General features: G+C 43.6%; 1 protein-coding gene across 1 annotated transcript in view; it reads right to left on the bottom strand.

Moving 5' to 3' along the window:
* Positions 1 to 21,351, bottom strand: part of LOC132889578 (adhesion G protein-coupled receptor A3) — a 493,612-nt gene that overhangs the window by 265,795 nt on the left and 206,466 nt on the right. The window contains exons 11-12 of the mRNA XM_060926228.1: positions 11,731 to 11,892; positions 8,942 to 9,142 (exon numbers count right to left, since the gene is read on the bottom strand). Of these exons, the coding sequence (XP_060782211.1) occupies positions 8,942 to 9,142; positions 11,731 to 11,892 (363 nt within the window). The remainder of the gene's footprint in view (positions 1 to 8,941; positions 9,143 to 11,730; positions 11,893 to 21,351) is intronic.

Raw genomic sequence — 21,351 nt, 5'->3', positions numbered from 1 at the left:
GTTGCGTCCAACGTCACATCCACCTCATTAGATATGCAAGACATGAAGTGGTGGTCAGCTGAGCTCACTGTTCACAAAGCGTTACTATCACTGTAGCACCTTCCTAGTCATTAAAATGTCCTACGCTTGTGGTGTTTTGGGATGCTCGAATCAAACAAACCGTGAAACTGATAAGTTTCTTCCAGGTTCCCTGTGAAGTGATAAAAAAGGGTGAAAGAGCAAAGGATTTTACCAAAAGATTACAAGAAAGGTGGCTCTTGAAGCTTTCGCTGCTATGGAAGGGAACGGAGTCGAAGAATGCTCGAGTTTGCAGTGATCACTTCATGAAAGGTTTGTAAATTCCTCTCATTTATTTCCTTTGGATTCACTTTTCTCACCATTTTCCGTTATTTTGTGATGTTTTGAAATTCAGGAGACGCTTAAGTTTTGACGTGTTTTTGTTTACTGTTTGATCGTGGTTGCCATATTGTAAACTAACACGCATGCTTTCAATTTATTTATCAGGATGTCCTAGCAATCTTTACAAGGATGATGTACGGTAGATTGGGCGTCTACACTGAACTACATAGATAAGATAATCGAGACGATCCACGTAAACACAAAAGCAGAGCTCATGAGTTATCAGCACGAAACTGCTTCTCTGACCATGTACAGTAGTGTGATAACCTCTCCGTCCTGTTTCACTAATACCCAGGTCTTTAAAGGGGTTTCTGTGGATCTTTGTGAATGATTTACCCAGAAGAGAAGAGCAGGGAGGATTGAGAATCGAGTAGCTATGATTTGTTTACACCCGATACTAAAACTTGTAGCGTCCTAGCAATCATCGCAAAGACGCATACAATAAGCCCTAAAATTCCTACTTATCCAGGCAAAAATGATACAGGATTTATCTTATAGTGGCCTGATCCCCAGATCTTTAACCCAGCCACATATAAAAAGTTGTACGCCTCCATGCTCTTCCAGGTTTTCATCTGTTTGTCTGTGTAGAACGATGTCTGCAGCACCACGTAGTTTGAGATGCTAGGGAACTCAACAGATGGCTAATTTTCCAATACATAGGAAAAACCCTTCTTTGTTAGCATGCAAGGATCTATCCCATCACAACCAGCAACTTTCTGAAGGTATCTTGACTGTGCATTGGCCTCTAAACTGTGAAAATATTTGAAGACGGTTTCACTAGCTCTCTGCAGCCAAATTGGTTTGCCTGACCACCACTTCATTCACTGGAAGTAAACTTGCAAGTGAAAGTCGCGTGACTGAATACAAGCTATTGCCCATAAGTGTGAATGTGAGTGTGAATGGCTGTCTGTCTCTCTGTGTTAACCTTGTGATAGACTAGTGACCTGTCCAAGGTGTACCCCTTCCTCTCGCCCAATGTCAGCTGGGATTGGCTCCAGCTTCCCCCGTGACCCACAAATGATAAGCAATACAATTCCAAAGTCTCAACATGTGTGAAAGAGAAACTTTCTGAACTGACAGCAAGGCAAGCAGAAATGTTTCCTTGTGTTATCCTAAAATCCAGACCCACACAAAGCGGAGGTTTCCTTCTCAGCAGACTTTTCCAGTGCGATACAGAAAAGGTGGGTTCCATTTTGAGTCTGGTTCCTCTCAAGGTGTCTTCTTCATGAGATTTTTCCTTGCCACTGTCACCTCTGGCTTGCTCATTAGTGATCGAAATCTACATCTGGATTTCTATAATGCTGCTTTGTGACAATGTCGAAAGTTGTATGCTTTAACTTTCATTTTATTGACAGCTGACGCAAAAAAAGGACACCAAATATTACAAGTATCGCGATACTGTGCAAATGTGCAGCCTGGAACTGCTGACTGATTACTACTGTATAAAAGGCACCTCAAAAATGCTGCCATGTTGTTGCAGAGACTAGTCCATGTGCCAGATTGGTGGGAACTGGAAAGGTCATTATTAGTTCAGCTTTCCTCTGCATTCCTGTTGCTGTTCTTTGTGTTTCTCTGTAAACCTTTTCCTGTCTTGTTCATTCCGTCTCTCCCTGCTGTTTGACTGGGCAACTGATCAGACGGCGAGTCGGGGGGAGGACATGGAGGTTTGGAGCTAGTTGTTTCCTCACCTTAACCTTCCAAAGCTTCCAAATCGGTGCGCTCAGACTGCATGTTAAATTACAGCATTAATTCCCTCATCTCACTCTGTATTCCCCACCTGCCTTGCTTAACGCAGCTACAAGTCATTAGCCGCTAGCTCCCTTCTGGCTTGTCTAAAACACTAGCCTCTTATTTATCCTCGTCTTGCTGTAAAATTCTGCTGCATCACAGTGCCACCTGGTTTGTTCCCTCTGCAGAAAAGTCTTGCTTGCCCCTGGCAGACTGTTAGCTGTGTGAGAATTGTTTTTATCTCTGACTCAATGAGTGTGTGAATTCAAAAGCACTGCACCAATGCCACCTGCGTAGTTAATTATATAGCATTGCATGAGTACATACTACTAAAGGAGGTAAACAACACACACACACACACACACACACACACAGGCCTGGTTTAAATATTAAAGCGTCACACCAGGCGTCTAGCTGTCTCGCTGTAGTGTGCACGTGTAGGGGTAGTGAAAAGGAGGATTTGTCATTTGAGACAGGCCCCCAAGAGGGCAGGTAGGAATGTACTGATTGAAAGTGACAGGGACACAAGCATGCAACATCCATCAGGGGGAATGGTCAACATTTCCTGACTACAGATTAAGACCAGAAACAGGCAAAAATGTGCACATAGATTTACACTTACTTGTACACAACACACAAGATTGCCAATTTTAAAGGCTTGGATATATTTGGTACCAACATAAAAGAACAGAAGTTGTCGATAAAACCTTCAGCACAACTAAAATAAAATCCATAACCACAGTTATATGTATTTAGTTCTCATGGATGCGAGGACTTTTTGACGTTTAATCCTTTCACGTCAATCATTTTTGACATGTGGAAAATGTGATTATTCTGTTGTGCTTGTTTCTTGATTTTGCAAAAGCATTGTTGTTTGAGGGCGGCACGGTGGTGTAGTGGTTAGCGCTGTCGCCTCACAGCAAGAAGGTCCTGGGTTCGAGCCCCGGGGCTGGCGAGGGCCTTTCTGTGTGGAGTTTGCATGTTCTCCCCGTGTCCGCGTGGGTTTCCTCCGGGTGCTCCGGTTTCCCCCACAGTCCAAAGACATGCAGGTTAGGTTAACTGGTGACTCTAAATTGACCGTAGGTGTGAATGGGAGTGTGAATGGTTGTCTGTGTCTATGTGTCAGCCCTGTGATGACCTGGCGACTTGTCCAGGGTGTACCCCGCCTTTCACCCATAGTCAGCTGGGATAGGCTCCAGCTTGCCTGCGACCCTGTAGAAGGATAAAGCGGCTAGAGATAATGAGATGAGATGAGATTGTTGTTTGAAATATACATGCAATGAGCACTTTATTAGGAACACCACACTAATACTGGGTAGAGCCTCCTTTTGCTCACAAAACAGCCTCAAGTCTTCATGGCATGGGTTCTACAACATGTTGAAAACATTCCTTTGAGATTCTGATTCATGACCGCATCACACAGCACTGGCCCCGAACCAGCCCTGGAACTGATTTGGTGGAAAAGGGGTAACAGTTCCTGTAGATTTTTCAGGTGCACTTTCATGCTGTGAATCCCGTTCTACCACATCCCTAAGGTGTTGTACTGGATTCAGATCTGGTGACTGGGAAGGCCACTGAAGAACAATGAACTAATTGTCATGTAACCAGTTTGAGATGACTTTTGCTTTGTGACATGATGCATTATCATGCTGGAGGTAGTCATTAGAAGACGGGGAACTTGTGTCGATGAAGAGATGCACATGGTCAGATATTGGTCAATGGTCAGTGCTCAAATATTCAAATGTGGCTTTCAAGTGATCTCATCTCATCTCATTATCTCTAGCCGCTTTATCCTTCTACAGGGTCGCAGGCAAGCTGGAGCCTATCCCAGCTGACTACGGGCGAAAGGCGGGGTACACCCTGGACAAGTCGCCAGGTCATCACAGGGCTGACACATAGACACAGACAACCATTCACACTCCCATTCACACCTACGGTCAATTTAGAGTCACCAGTTAACCTAACCTGCATGTCTTTGGACTGTGGGGGAAACCGGAGCACCCGGAGGAAACCCACGCAGACACGGGGAGAACATGCAAACTCCACACAGAAAGGCCCTCGCTGGCCCCGGGGCTCAAACCCAGGACCTTCTTGCTGTGAGGCGACAGCGCTAACCACTACACCACCGTGCCGCTGCTTTCAAGTGATGATGATTAATATTAACAAGCCCAAAGTGTGCCAAGAAAACATTCCCCACACTATTACACCACCCCCACCAGCCTGAACTGTTGACACAAGGCAGGTTGAGTTCATGGATTCATGCTGTAAGTGCCAAATTTTGACCCTACCATCTGTGTGCCTCAGCAGAAATTGGGCTTCATCAGACTAGGCTACATATTTCCAGTCTTCACCTGTCCAGTTTTGGTGAGTCTGTGCCCACTGCAGCCTCCGTGTTTTGTTGTTGGCTGACAGAAGTGGAACCTGACATAGTCTTCTGCTGTTGAAGCCCATACACCTCACAGTTTGATATGTTGTGCCTTCTGAGATGATTTTCTGCTCACGACAATTGTACAGAGTGGTTATCTGAGTCCCAAACTGGTTTCAATGAGTTTGATGTTCTTCACTGGTCTTCCCAGTCACCAGACCTGATTCCAGTAGAATACCTTTGGGATGTGGTAGAACGAGAGATTCACAGCATGAAAGTGCACCTGAAAAATCTACAGGAACTGCATGATGCAATCATGTCAACATGAACCAGAGTCTTGTAGAATCCATACCATGAAGAATTGAGGCTTTTTTTGAGAGTAAAGGGAGGTCCTACCCAGTATTAGTATAGAGTTCCTAAGCGCTCAGTGTATACTGCATATAATTTTAGTCCTGAAGGTATATAATACCATGGTATGAGCAAATACTATTTAGCCCTTACAAATGGTGTGTTGCATTGATGTTCTACAAACTTTTGAGCCATTTATGATCAAGAAGAGCCTTAATTGTGTCTGATCTGTGAGATTCTCCGTTTTCTGATGCAAGTTGAATGGTGCTTTTACGATAACCAGGGCCAATTTACAGTGCATACAATCACGTGATATGGGAACAAAAGCTTACTGGAGGGGGCACTGGTAGGAGAGTACAGCAATTCCACTCAATAACACAAGGAAAAGTGCCACCTGGTGTCAAAATTGAGAAGTCAATGAGCTATAACACTGAGGAAGAAGTGTATTTGTGCCAAATGTTACATTACAGGCATTTAGCAGATACTCTTATCCAGAGCAATGTACAACAGCACCCTGACATATCCATAGCAGTGGGCAGCCCAGAGAGCAGTTAAGGGTTAGGTGCCTTCCTCAAGGGCACTTCAGCCATTCCTGCTGGTCCAGGGAATCAAACTGGCAACTTTTTGGTCTCAAAGCTGCTTCACTAACCTTTAGGTCATGGCTCCAAATGTCACATGGAGCTCCAAAACACCTAAATACAACTTTTCACATTGAAAAAAAATTCCCTGTTTGACTATGGAGTTATTCAACAAAACACAGGCTTTTTTCACTGGGTGTTTTTTTTTTTTTTGTCCAATGTGGAATGTTCACACAAAGCTAATGCATGATTGTGACTTTACACTGCACTAGAAAGTAAGCGTAGGTTCCCCTGAATTATATGATGTATAACACTTGATACTGACTGAAAGAACAAGCTCAGAATTGGCAAAACCATGTCCAGGCATTTCTTTGTCTATGTAAGCTTTAGAAGATTAATTACACATGTTGTACAGGCAGCTGCTTAAAAATCTGTGCATTTTTTTTTTTTTTTAGTTTTTTTTTAATACTGTTTTCTTACGCGTGGCACGGTGGTGTAGTGGTTAGCGCTGTCGCCTCACAGCAAGAAGGTCTGGGTTCAAGCCCAGTGGCCGGCGAGGGCCTTTCTGTGTGGAGTTTGCATGTTCTCCCCGTGTCTGCATGGGTTTCCTCCGGGTGCTCCAGTTTACCCCACAGTCCAAAGACATGCAGGTTAGGTTAACTGGTGACTTTAAATTGACTGTGAGTGTGAATGGTTGTCTGTGTGTCAGCCCTGTGATGACCTGGCGACTTGTCCAGGGTGTACCCCACCTTTTGCCCATAGTCAGCTGGGATAGGCTCCAGCTTGCCTGCGACCCTGTAGAACAGGATAAAGCGGCTAGAGATAATGAGACGAGACTGTTTTCTTACATCGACAAAGAGATCATTAAAGATTTTAAATAACAGATGAAGTCCAAATCTTTAGTCAAGTATGTGACTTATGTCACTCAAAAGTGTATTCCAGGAGCCCATACCATCTGTAGTTGATTTACGTTAGTCAGAGTTGTGTTGGATTTGGAGCCTATCCCAGGAACACTGGGCATGAGGCAGGAATAGCAGGAATATATTACTTCTAATAAAGTTGTTTCTAAAACTGTATGCGGGTGTTCTTTGGCCTAACGAGAGAGAAAGAGAGAGAAAGAGAGAGAGACATTTATTCATGTTTCTTCAGTAACTACTTGTTCAGGGTCACAGTGGACCAAAAGCCTATCTAGCCCAGGAGCTCTGAGTAGGAAGTGAGACACTTCACCCCGGATGGAACTCCAGACACATTTGCTATTCATTCTATTTTTATTTTTACACACCAGGTGGCCAAGTAGAGTAAACCTGATAAAGCATTGGTATTATTACACCACCAGCTATTCTGTAGATGATTATTTATTTATTTTCTTTCGGTCAAAAACCTTCCCAGTGAACACTGTAGCCTACATACCAAGCCTAATAAAGCTTCATTGTTTAAGACAAAATCTCAACAGTAGTTACTGAGCACCATGACAAAAACAGGAAACATTGATAAATCAGTTACTATTCAAAATATACCTTGGTGGCAACATGTCAGACGATGCAACTCTCGACCCCAAGAACCAACGTTGAGTCTCTCGTGCCACAGCAGCTTTCAGTGCTTTGGGTACTAAGTGTTGGAACAGGAGAGGCCTTAGTCTGTCAACTAAGTTGACCATTTACAAGGCAATAGTCCTACCATCTCTCCTCTACAGTTCCGAAACGTGGCTGAACTTAGTCCACTACATCCGCCGTCTGGAAGTTTTTCACCAAAGATCGTGCCGACAGATAATGAACATCAAGTGGTGGCAGCGTAAGACCAATGCTGAGGTCCTCCACTGCACCGATTCTACTACCATTGAGACCAAGCTTTGAAACAACAGACTTCGCTGGCTCGGCCATGTGGCACAAATGGATGACTCTAGAACACCAAAGCAACTGCTGTTCAGTGAACTTAAGCAGGGCAAGTGCGATAAGGGTCATCAATGTAAGCGTTGGAAAGACTGTGCCAAGGAGGACCTGCGGCTCTTCGGCATAAATGCCGACTAGTACCAGATTGCGCTGAACCGCAGTGCCTGGTGGGCCACTCTCTCATCGGGAAAGGAGCTCTGCGAGGCCTGCCTCCAGACGAAGGCAACCGAAAGAAGCGAGCATCAATGACTGAGGGCGTCCAAGGGTCCCCCATCATCATAATATGATGGGGACCATAAGTAAGTAAAGTAAGTATTTAAAATATGCAAGTTATGAGAGAGACAGAAATATCAACAGTGTCGAAGGGTGACAGCTGAGCTTTCAGTTAGCACAATATATATCAACCATCCTCATACTTTTAGTTCCATATTGATTCATTCATTCAATTCAGAGCAACTGATTCATTTTGCTCAGTAGAGTTATCATCACTGCTATTACACCACTACCAGGCAAATGGGGTCAAAACTGGACTTTTTTTCAAAGGAAAAACTTCATTGAACCTTTAAGGGTTTCCCAGAGGGGAAGCAAAAAAACCCTCTTTCTGCTAACCATACATGAGAAGTTTTTGAAAAGACTCTGAAAAGACTTTTAAAAGACTAAAGTCTGACACCTTTTCACATCTAAAAGACAATGTGCTATGACTCAGAGTTTTTAGTCACGAACTATGATTTTACAAAGACTGGGCATCTTATAAAATCACTATTTGCAAGACTGCAACCAGATTCCTTTTGAGAGATATTCCTGTACTTGCTTTGCTGCTTCCTGTTTGGTGCTGGAGAGAGCTCATCTATTGGTTGTAGACAATGTTGACGTCACGATTTGCATGTGCCAAGAATAAAAACTTATGATTATGGTTGATTTTATTGGAACATCAAGATGAGAAAAAGTCTGACTTAAGATAGCTATCCTGACCACGTTACACCAAACGATCGAGATGATGAGAAAGTGCCACAACTTTAGCAAAACTCTGATTATTTTATTCCAACATTGGAAATGAACTATGGCAGTGAAATTGCTTGAAGTGTTGTTTGGTGTAAGGCTGGCATTTGGCTGCAAGATATAATCATTTTAGAATGTAAGTTTAAAAATAAAAATAAAAAATAATAATAAAGCAGCAAAAATGGGCCTTGAGGTACTGAACATGCACATGTAAGCAATTTCTTCATATGACAAATAGAAAGGAAGCTATAGAAGAAAAACTATTTCAGACCTTTGACCTTACTATGACCTTGACCTTGTCTGGCTCAATTCCAAAATCTAATCAGCTCATCTGCTGGTTTTAATAATCATTCCATATAAATTCTACAAACATTCAACCACATGTTCTCGAGAATCTCGAACAAACACACAACTTGAAAGAAAAAAAAAACTCAGTGGTGGAGGCATAAAAATGAAAGAAGAATCTATTCAATGAATAAAGTGGAACTAAGTCCATGTGAAACAAACAGCATGTTCAGTGAACTTGACTAGAGCAGGAAGTGACTTGGGTCAAATGGCTTTAAGTGGCAACAGTGACATTCACCAGCTGGCTCTATTTTTATGCAGAACAGTTAGCTATGGCTGTTAACTCTTACCTGACTGAGCTGGCCTCTGGGTGATCCTGTGGCATTAGCTGTATGACATCTGAAATTGAGGAGAGTTTCCTCCAGTGATCCCGAAGCCCTAGAAACCCCAGCACCAGTGTTCTGACCTGGATTAGCCACCACCGTACACAACAAACCCATTATGCTCGAAGGCCTGAGCACGAAGGCCTCCAGAGCTATGTTCGGCGAGACCTGCATAAACAAAGAAAGAGAGAGAGAGAGAGAGAGAGAGAGAGAGAGTATGAAAGACAGAGACCAAGAGAAAAGGAGGGTGGATGATGACCTAGTTTCCTCCTAGTCGTTTGTCACTCATTTGTGCTGAATGAGGCAAGGACTTCTCTGATTAGAGAAAAACGCAATGAGTAAACAACACATTAGACACTGGACAAACTGTAACCTACATAAACAACGTGCAAATTGATGAGGGTGGATAGCTAAGGCACAAAACATGCAAGCAAGTATGAAAGTAGGTTGAATGAAGGACAGTGTCCATACTCCATGATTTATAAATATTTATACCATAGTGCTGTTGAATTCTCAGATCTCATTGTTCAGAAGGTGTTGATTAATTATACCAGCAGTTATGATAGTAGTGCTCGCTGGTTGTAATTCAAATCACATGTTCATATTAATGCTCATGGAGAGTCTTCAGGGCAAGTATTGCTTTGGAGTTTTTTTTTTTTTTTACTTCAAGAGAGAGGAAATACAGAGAGGGAGGTGAAGGAACGAATATTTAGGGCTATTTATAGCTGCTATAACATAAGTGATGCAAGAAAACCAGTGAAGTTCAGTTCTTTAAAGGAGAACTGAAGTCATTTTTAAACTTGCTTTATTTCTTAATTAACGTGTTATTCAATTACATTTTCGGTTTTAGTAACCTTATATCGTGACTCGTATTGGCAACTAATTGCAATTAAATATTGTAAAGTTATAAGAATTAAGTAAGGTAAAAAGATGAATGGGTCAAAGGTGACATAAAAATACAAGCTTTACATAAAAATATCAATTTTATGTTTCATGAACAGTGCATAAGCTTTTCTCTGATTTTTCTCCATTCCGTATGGTCACTTTAATTTCCTATGCACTATTTGTCTTATGGCAGCATCCGTAGTTTAGAAATTGTAGACACATTAAGCAAGACTCAAGTGTGTGTACCTCCTCCTGTTTAAGCTATTCTCCCGCTGTATTGTTCATTTCTTATGCCCAAGGCAGTATCGTAGGTATGTATTTACTGTTCTAATCTTTATCTACCGTCATGCATTCTTAGTTTGACTTTAGTGTCATTTTACACGGAGTTTGATATCTTGAATACGGATTTGCTAATGTTAAGTATACGCCGCTACGTCACGGGTTAAATGAGGATACGCAATGCGTGAACTTACTAGCACAGTTGATGTACTTAGAAGCTTAAGTTTAAGTGGAATCAATATAAGACACTTTATGCTTTTTGTAAACGTAATGTTTATTCATGAATGAGATTCAAGTTTATGAGGTTACTGTCACATAACCAGACTTAGCATAGCACTGATTAGGCTATGTTTTGTATGTTTCAGTTTCACACTTTCCTTGCACGTCAATAAACCTGTGGACGTCAGAAAACGGTCTTCAGAGTCTTGATGTTTTGGAGAGAGTTTAGCTGGCTGTCAGTGTATAGAGACGTTATACCGAAGACGGCACAAATATTATACTCATCGGTCTATTTGGTTTTTAGCCATGTTGAATTTAGTTCGTTTGGTCCACGGCAGGCGTCACTTATCTGCACGATCTTCACGAGACTTGTGCGAGACTTCGAAATGTGAAGTGTCAGCCAGGTGTCAGCGCCGCCATTTTGAAAATTGTTTACATACATTTATTCCACCAAATGAACTGTTTTCCAAATAAAATATTGCACAAAAACGAGTTTAAATGATGATTACTGCCTACTTTTTCAAACTTTCCTGGTTGCTATCAAAACAAACAAAACTTCCGGCTTGATTACATCAGCATTCGAAAGAGGGCGCGTGCGTCTTTTGACAATGTTGGCAGATGTGGTCACTTTGATTTCCGCTGTACGTTTTACTTCTGTCCTACGATGTCTTGCACAGGTCTCAATGAATCTCGTTTACAGCCATTACTTTGACATATGGACTGATATATTACATAGCATATGTCAAACACTCATAACTTGCTATAGCAGTGACAAAATAGCTATCAAAAATGCATTCCTATATTTAATAAAATGAGATAAATAGAATTTTGATAATAAAAAAATTTGCCTTCAGTTCTCCTTTAATAAATAAATGAATGAATGAATGAATGAATGAATGTCACATTGCTGTAGTATAAGAGGGAAAATAATCAGTACATGCTGGTACTGGAAAATAATCAACTTCTAGTGGGAACAGTCAAGACCACATTCTGTTGTTGATTATTTTCCCATAAGAGCATATCCCAGTGTGTTTTATTCTTTATTCATTTCCTATACAAACTCAAGTTAATTGTATACATTGCATTACTTTTTACACCCATCAGCAAGTGTATAAGATGTAGGCAAATTTCACACGTTTCTGTTTATTAGGATGTATTTTATATGCCAATGTTTATGTGTATGGATTACTCTTGAGCTGTCCTTGCTGTGAATGACTAGGAAATTGAGTGAACATCATTGCATTGCCTATGAGATGCCCTGTCTGTGAGTGAGCGTGAAAATGTATAAAGGCGTAATGTATTCTTGTATTACCCTTGAGAAGTTCTGCGAGAGTAAATCAGATTTTGTACAAGAAGCTGCATTACTGCATTACCTTTGAGATATTCTGGGTGTGTGTGTTGAAGGTGAGGTCTGCAATGCGCTCAACACACTGTACAATGCGTGTGCAGGCTCGAGCTTCGTTCTGAGCCATCCACAGGATGTGCTCCTCCACCTGCATCATGTTGCTTGCAATGTCAGACACGTAGTCCCCTAGCTGGAGGGAAGAGCAAGGTAAACAATACATCCCTGATTAATAATAAACTAGATTAAATATAATACAGGGGTAAGACCTCATATAATAGATAAGATTAAGTTTGCTGTGATATTTTTAGTCATGCTGATCTTATATAAATTATTGACTGACTGAATGATTTAATTAACAAATAAATCCTAGGTTGATGATATAAAACATCCATCCATCCATTCTTCAGTAACCGCTTTATCCTGGTCAAGGTTGTGGTGGAGCTGTAGCCTACTCCAAGAAACCGTAGGTGCTGAAGAAGGCAACTGGACTTGCTTGAAATCCTTGAAGATGTTTCACCTCTCATCCAAAAGGCTTCTTCCGTTCAGAACTGAAGAAACCTTTTGGATGAGAGGTGAAACATCTTCAAGGATTTCAAGCAAGTCCAGTTGCCTTCTTCAGCACCTACGTTTTTTATGATGACCTGGATGACTGAGAACCTTCAGAGATCTATTCCAAGGACATTGGGCAAGAGGAGAGAATACACCCTAAATGGGACGTGAGTCCATCACAACACATCACACACACACACACACACACACACACACACACACACACACACAATCATTGACACTGAGGTGTAATTTAGAGTAGCCAATCTCCATACCTGTGAGTTTTTGAGAGGTAGTGTTAGACCAAAAGTGTCTTTACCCAGATTGATTTAAGAGTTTTATTCATGATAAGTGTCTTATTAGCTTCTACACGAGAACAACTTTTAACATGAGAAGATAAACTTCATACAGTGTCTTGCAAAAGTATTCATCCCCCTTGGTGTTTGTCTTGTTTTGTCGCATTACAAGCTGGAATTAAAATGGATTTTTGGGGGGTTAGCATCATTTGATTTACACAACATTCCTACAACTTTAAAGGTGAAAATTGGTGTTTTATTATGACACAAACAATAATAAAGATGAAAAATAGTTAATACTTTGTAGAGCCACCTTTTGCTGCAATTATAGCTGCAAGTCTCTTGGGGTATGTCTCTATTAGTTTAGCACATCTAGCCACTGGAATTTTTGCCCATTCCTCAAGGCAAAACTTCTCCAACTCCTTCAAGTTAGATGAGTTGCGTTGGTGTACAGCAATCTTCAAGTTATGCCACAGATTCTCAATTGGATTGAGGTCTGGGCTTTGATTAGGCCATTCCAAGATATTTAAATGTCTCCCTTTAAAGGGCTGATGACACGTTTTTGACATCTTTGGCGATGTTTTATGACATAAAAAGTAATTCCCGATGATCCATATATTAATTCACGAAGGCGCCTATTTTACAAGTTATGATAAAAAACGTGGCTATTTGGGCAAATTTGACAGAGCTGCAGCACCCAGGAGACGAAAGAGGAGGAGGGGCTATATGACGTCAGCGAAAGAACCTTCCTCCTAACTTACCAGTTCGTTGTTGATGCGACAGGTGTTCAGTTTGTCATTATTAGTATTATTATTATACATTATTTTATATATATATATATATATATATATATATATATATATATATATAGTATATATATATATATATATATTGTGTATATATATATATATATATATATATATATATATATATATATATATATATATATATAGTTATTATGCCTTCACGTTGTGTTGCCGGCTTTTGCTCCAAAACCCACAAGGATGGGGTAAGTTTATTCAAGTTTCCCAGAGATCCCGAGCTGCATGCGAAGTGGGTGAAGCAAGTCAGGTGCACTCGTGACAAGTGGGAGCCCTCACCAACATCCGTCCTGTGCTCTGAACACTTTGATTTGGATTGTTTTGACACCCTTCCCAGCTTAAAAGAATCTCTTGGGTGTTCAGTTCAGCACAAACGTGTGTTGCTACCATCAGCAGTGCCTACAGTATTCCGGAGGGGGTCTACTAGTAGCTATGCCGGATCCAGCAGTCGCCTGGGACAAGGCGACTCCTCCAAAGTCAGTCCAACTGTCAGAACATGTGTTGAGAAACGAAGGTACGTAGAGCTATTGATGCTAAAAATAGTAACCATGCGGTCTGCGTGGCCATCTTGGAAGTGACTCGCTCCAGAGCGCTCATAGAGTACACATCATAGAGTACACATTCATGATAATCATAAATGTAATCATAAAGTCGGCGTGATATCAGTCATGTATTTGCTTGTGAAAGCTTGCGGCTTTCATGTAACTGCCGCCTAGCAACGAGAGGCAAAGGGTAAAGAGGGTAGGCTATCATAGATTCTATTCGGAAGAGATCAACACATGATTGCTTAACAATTAGGTATTTTAACAATTTGCATCTGTTTTGTGATTATCGTGACACTTGTGTGTTATATAGAACTGTATGTCTTATCAGCACATCGAGGATCTTCCACCGGAGGCTTTAGCAAGTACTCGTAGCAACACTACACTTTACCCTTTGCCATGCGTTGTTAGGGAACGGTAGCAAGTACCCCGATGACCGACTTCAAGAATATGTAGAAAAATTTAGAAATTATACTTTCCAAAAGTCATTTGAGCTTAGTGTATTGCATTTCCATTTATATTGTAGGTTCTTGCTGATGTTTTTGCAGAGAATGACGCAGCTGCTGAATCAGAAGCTGCAGAGTTTGTACGTACTAGTTGTGAACATTCACATTATTATCACTCTCATTTATTTAAAATCAGATAAAATCATGCCATCATGATCACTGCTTAAAGTACCAGTATTTAGTTGTTCTTTTGTTCAGAGGAAGAGCTAGCACTAGAGAGTTCACCGGCGTTTTCATGCGCCATTTCCATTGAGTAGAACAGCCAGTGAACCGCAGCGTGTTCTTCCGCTGACGTCACAGCATGGCCGCGAGCCATGGACCCAGTTTTCTTGCGCTGTGCAATTAAAAGTTGGATATTCGCGTAACAACAGCTTCTTTTCACGTAATTATAACAGAAATCTAACGTTTGCCATGTTGTATAGTTCTCATCTCATCTCATTATCTCTAGCCGCTTTATCCTTCTACAGGGTCGCAGGCAAGCTGGAGCCTATCCCAGCTGACTACGGGCGAAAGGCGGGGTACACCCTGGACAAGTCGCCAGGTCATCACAGGGCTGACACATAGACACAGACAACCATTCACACTCACATTCACACCTACGGTCAATTTAGAGTCACCAGTTAACCTAACCTGCATGTCTTTGGACTGTGGGGGAAACCGGAGCACCCGGAGGAAACCCACACGGACATGGGGAGAACATGCAAACTCCACACAGAAAGGCCCTCGCCGGCCCCGGGGCTCAAACCCAGGACCTTCTTGCTGTGAGGCAACAGCGCTAACCACTACACCACCCTGCCGCCCCATGTTGTATAGTTTATTTAAGAAATTGCATAGAGTCATGTTCGTGTCATCAGCACTTTAAACCACTCTAGTGTAGTTTTAGCAGTATATTTAGGGTCATTGATGGCACCAATTGGTGGCATTGGTGCAATAGCCTGTATATCTTGTAATTTGCACATTTTTTGTATTTTTGTACTTTTTTTATATTATTTATACTGTGTGATGTGTTATATGGACCTGTGTCTGCAATAAAGCTTAGAAAAAAAATTGTCCTGCTGGAACATGAACCTTCATCCCAGTCTCAAACCTCTGGCTGACTCAAAAAGGTTTTCCTCCAGAATTGCCCTGTATTTAATGCCATCCATCTTTCCTTCACTCCTGACCAGCCATCCTGTCCCTGCAGATGAAAAACATGCCCACAGCATGATCCTGCCACCACCATGCTTCAGTGTAGGAATGGTGTTCTCAGGGTGTTGGGTTTGTGCCACACATGGCATTTCCCATAATGGCCAAAAAGTTCAATTTTAGTCTCATCTGACCAGAGAATCTTCTTCCATGTGTTTGGGGAGTCTGCTACATGCTGTTGGGCAAACTCCAAACATGTTTTCTTAAGCAATGACTTTTCTGGCCACTCTTCTATAAAGTCCCACTCTGTGAAGTGTACAGCTTAAAGTGGTCCTATGGACAGATACTCCCATCTCCACTGTGGACCTCTGCAGCTCCTTCGGTGTTATCTTTGGTGTCTTTGTTGCATCTCTGATTAATGCCCTCCTTGCCTGGTCTGTGAGTTTTGGTGGGCGGCCTTCTCTTGGCAGATTTGTAGTGGTGCCAAATTCTTTCCATTTTGCTATAATGGATTTAATGGTGCTCCTTGGGATATTCAACGTTTGGGATTTTTTTTTGTAACCTAACCCTGATCCATACTTCTTCACAACTTTGATTCTGACCTGTTTGGAGTGCTCCTTGGTTCTCATGTTGCTTGCTTAGTAGTGTTGCAGAGTCAGGGTCCTTCCAGAACAGGTTGATTTATATGGAGATCATGTGACACTTTGATTGCACACAGGTGGATCTTAATCAAGAAATTATGTGACTTATGAAATGAAGTGGTTGGACCAGCTCTTATTTAGGGGTTTCATACGAAAGGGAGTGAATAACTATGCATACTCCAGATTTCTGTTTTTTCATCTTAATTATTGGTGTGTCACAATAAAACAACAATTTTCACCTTTAAAATGGTAGGCATGTTGTGTAAATTAAATGGTTCTAACCCTTCAAAAATCCATTTTAATTCCATCTTGTATTGTAACAAAACAGGACAAATACCAAGGGGGATGAATACTTTTGCAATACACTGTATCTTCAAGCCAACGTGTAATATTATTTTTATTATATAGACACATCCTATCACAGTCCGGTCCAGTCCATCCATGCCTTAGATTGTGGGACTTCCATGCCGGATCCAGGACAGGAATTCAGTCCTGCCTTGCTGAAGGCCATTTCCTGAAGCGGCACTCCCACACCTGCTACTACTCCTCTCCTATCAGCCAGGGCTTTTCAAGAACTGTTTGGAGCTACTCCATTTGCCAGACTGTCTCTTGTAGACTTTCCTTGCCTCGCTACAGCTCATTGGTATTGTGTCTTCTTGATTCCCCCTGCCTGAATTTTTCCTTGTTTTTTTGTCAAGTTTTTCTGTCCAGTTTTTGTCCCTGTTTTTGCCTGCCTGTTCTTTTGAATTGTGTCCTTTGCTACTTCTGCCTGGATTTCCCTTGTCCCTGTGTTCACCAGTTTTTGTGAAGATTTCTGTCCTGTTTTTTTTGTCCCTGATCGTGTCTACCTGCTCCTGTGTTTTTGACCTCCTGGCCTGTTTTTTGACTACTGATTTTTGCCTGAGCCCTACTGTACCTTTTGCCTTTCTGCCATCTACTTCATTAAAGAAGTTTTCTCTTTACACTGCTTGTTTTCTCAGTCTGCTCTTGGGTCCTCACTTCACCTCAGCTCGCCATTCCTGACAGCACAGTCTGGCCAACATGGACCCAGCAGAATTCGCCTAGCTAAGAGCAGTGGTGCAGAAACAGGGCGCTCTCCTTGGGACACACCAACAGGACATCCAACAGGTGAATCAAAACCTCGTTGTCATCTCTGACACCTCTCAATCTTCTTGCCACTCAGCTACAACAGCTTCAAGCAACGTCTGCTCCCACACAACTCCCTCCACCTACTGCTCCTCCAACCCCTGCTCCAGCCCTCTTCAGAGATCCAAGACTCCCCGCCCCACAGCCATACGATGGAGAACCAGGTACCTGCAGGTCATTTTTATCTCAATGCTCGCTAACCCTTGAGCTTCCACCACTGGCCTTCCCTACAGAGTGTTCCCGAGTGGCCTACACCATCACTCTCCTCATTGGCAAAGCTAGGGAGTGGGGAACAACTATGTGGGATGCCAATGCACCATGCTGCACCAGCTTCAAGGATTTCACAGAGAAGATGAGGCGAACCTTTGATCGCTCTCTGTCTGGCAGAGAGGCAGCAAGAGAAATCATGGGGCTGCGGCAGGGTGCCCGGGGCCGCTTTTGACTGTGATTGAGTTTTGCACTTTGGCAGCATCTTGTGGCTGGAATGAGAGTGCCTTGTTTGACGCATTTTTGAACAGGCTGTCAGACTCCATCAAGGATGAGCTGGTCTCACGAGAATTGCCACCTGATCTCCCCGGTCTCATGGACCTCGCCAGTCGTATTGACTCCCGGATCAGACAGCAGGTGAATGAGAGAACTCTGACTAGTCTTGCTCCCCCTCAGCCTCCCATTCCAGATAGACCAAGTCTGCATCTCATCTGAGGAACGACAGTGCCATCGGGATATGAGGGCATGCTTTTATTGCAGACAGCTGGGGCATTTCTGCCAATCTTGCTCTTTAAAAGGAAGAGCCCACCAGTGAGTTTAGGGGCCCTGGTGGGCAATGTCCAGAATCAGCCCCTTACCAACTGACTGCTACTCCCAGTGGTCATTATCCATGGCAATCAGCCCCACAACCTCCAGGCACTCATTGATTCAGGGGCTGACAGAAACCTGATCTGCTCAACCACCGCCAAGTGCCTAGGGATTCCACTACTGGCTCTGAACCTGTCCCTCACTGTCCTGACCCTTAACGGTACTGGTCTGACCACCATCACCCATAGAACAGCCCCGGTCACCTTAAGAATTTCTGGCAACCACTCTGAATCCATCCAGTTTTTTGTCATGAGTAATCCCCATGTGCCCATAGTTCTTGGTCTGCCCTGGCTAACTCTACATAACCCCCATGTCAACTGGACTAACAACACCATTTTAGGATTGAGTCAATTCTGTTTATCGTCATGCCTGAGATCTGCCCTCCCTCACGCCGAGCTGCTCCAGCCCACCATTGGTGAATATCCTGACCTCTCGAATGTGCCTCATGAGTATAATGACTTAACCTGTGTTCAACAAGTCTCAAGCCATTTCCCTTCCTCCCCATAGGCCCTATGACTGTGGAATTGACCTTCTTCCTGGGACTGCACCACCTAAGGGGTGACTTTACTCTCTCTCCTTCTGAAAGGCAAGCCATGGATAAATACATCACCAAGTCCTTAGCAGCTGGAATTATTCGTCCCTCCTCTTCTCCTGCAGGGGCAGGATTCTTTTTTGTGGAGAAGGACAAGTCCTTGTGCCCTTGCATTGCTTACCATGGGCTAAATGACATCACCATCAAGAACCGTTACCCCCTACCTCTCATGACTACAGCATTTGAGTTACTCCAGGGAGCCCAGATTTTCACCAAGCTAGACCTGCATAATGCTTACCACCTTGTAAGGATCAGGGAAGGGAACAAATGGAAGACGGCGTTTAACGGGCCACTACGAATATCTTGTGGTTCCGTTCGGCCTGACTAACGCTCCCACGGTTTTCCAGGCCCTCGTTAATGTCCTGAGGGACTACCTTAATGTTTTTGTTTATCTGGATGATATATTGATTTTTTTCCCCTTGCTCCCTTGATGAACACCGCATCCACATCAGGTAGGTCCTTCAGCGACTTCTGGAAAATAAACTCTTTGTTAAGGCCGAGAAATGCAAGTTCCATAGAAGTTCTGTCTCCTTTCTGGGTTTCATTATCTCCCCTGCACAGATTCAGATGGACCCCTGAAACTCAAGGCAGTTGCTGACTGGCCCACCCTGTCTTCTCGGTGAGAACTCCAGCGGTTTCTTGGGTTTGCGAATTTCTACAGGTGATTCATCAGGAACTTTAGTACAGTGGCTGGGCCCCTCATGGCTCTAACTTCCACTGAGATCTCTTTCAGCTGGGAGGAAGGGGCCGAGAAGGTGTTCTCCGAGCTCAAATGAAGGTTCACGTCAGCACCTATACTCACCATTCCAGATCCGTCCCAGCAGTTTGTGGTTGAGGTCGATGCTTCGGAGTCAGGAGTGGGGGCCATATTGTCCCAAAGATTGGCTAGTGACAACAAGCTTTATCCTTGCTCCTTCTTCTCTCGTCGGCTTTCCCCCTCTGAGAGAAACTATGATGTTGGCAATAGGGAACTGTTGGCCGTTAAACTGGCCTTGGAAGAATGGAGACATTGGTTGGAGGGGTCAGACCTTCCCTTCATCATATGGACAGATCACAAGAACATCAAATATCTCAGGACTGCCAAGCGTCTCAATTCTTATCAAGCCTGATGGTCTCTTCTTTTCTTGCTTCAAGTTCACACTTTCCTTCCGCCCAGGCTCTAAGAATGGTAAGCCCGATGCCTTGTCCAGAATGTTTTCTCCCCTCCAGGAGGAATCAACCTCCCCTGAGACCATCCTTCCTCCATGGTGCCTGGTGGGGGCTGCTCTGTTAGAAGTGGAAACCCTGGTCCAGAAGGCCCATGAGCAGGACCCAGGGCCCAGTAATGCACCTCCTAACCATCTTTTTGTTCCTGTTTCTGTGCAGGCACAGGTGTTGCAGTGGGGTCATGGTTCCAGAATGGCGTGCCACCCAGGAGCAGCCCGGACTCTGGCACTCATCCGACAACATTTTTGGTGGCCATCCATCAAGGAGGATGTCCAGAGGTTTGTGGCAGCTTGCGACATATGCGCTAGGAACAAGACTGGCAACAGACCCCCTGCCGGCCTGCTGAGACCCCTTCCTGTTCCCCACTGGCCCTGGTCACGCATAGCCCTGGATTTCATCACAGGACTCCCTAATTCAGGTGGTAGTACTTGTATCCTCACTGTTGTCGACCGTTTTTCTAAAGCTGTTTATTTTATCCCTCTGCCCAAGCTTCCCACTGCCAAGAAGACCACTGAATTGCTGATACGCCACGTTTTCTGTCTACACGGACTCCCCTCAGACATCGTATCAGACTGTGGACCCCAGTTCTCTGCCCAATTCTGGAAGGCTTTCTGTAAACTCATTGGTGCCTCTCGCAGTCTGTCTTCAGGTTTTCACCCTCAGACCAATGGACAGACAGAACGGGCCAACCAGGAGCTGGAAGTGGCTGTCAGGTGCATGGTGTCTAAGGATGCTGCCTCCTGGAGCAAGACCCTTCCGTTGATGGAGTATGCTTACAACTCCTTACCCACCTCTGCTACAGGTCTTTCCCCCTTCCAGTGTTCTCTGGGCTACCAGCCACCACTCTTCTCTGTCCAAGAAGTCGTCACCGTGCTCTCTGCCCAGATGTTTGTGCACCGCTGCAAGAGAACATGGGCATTGACCAGGAAAAAGCTCCTACGTTCTGTCAAGATGTTTAAAGAGCAAGCCGACAAACACTGCTCGGCAGCTCCCATCTATCGGGTGGGGCAGCAGGTAATGCTCTCCACTCGCCCCTCAAGACAGTCTCCTGAAAATTGGCTCCCAGGTTCGTAGGACCTTTCCCCGTCTCCAAGGTAATTAATCCCTGCTCTGTAAGACTGTCTCTGCCCGTAACCATGCACCGTATTCACCCAACTTTCCATGTCTCCCAAGTCAAACGCCTTGTCTCCAGTTCCCTGTCCCCACCCTCCAAACCCCCTCCTCCTCCCAGGTTTATAGATGGTGGTGAGGTCTTCACTGTCAGGAGGTTGCTGAAGTTATGATGCTGAGGCAGAGGATGCCAGTACCTGGTTGATTGGGAGGGGTATGGTCCTGAGGAGAGGAGCTGAGTTCCTGCCAGGTTCATCATG

The sequence above is a fragment of the Neoarius graeffei genome, chromosome 7 (genome assembly GCF_027579695.1).
Source record: "Neoarius graeffei isolate fNeoGra1 chromosome 7, fNeoGra1.pri, whole genome shotgun sequence".
NCBI lineage: Eukaryota > Metazoa > Chordata > Actinopteri > Siluriformes > Ariidae > Neoarius > Neoarius graeffei.
Note: the sequence above shows the minus strand (reverse complement) of the source record. Positions and strands in the feature narration are given on the sequence as shown.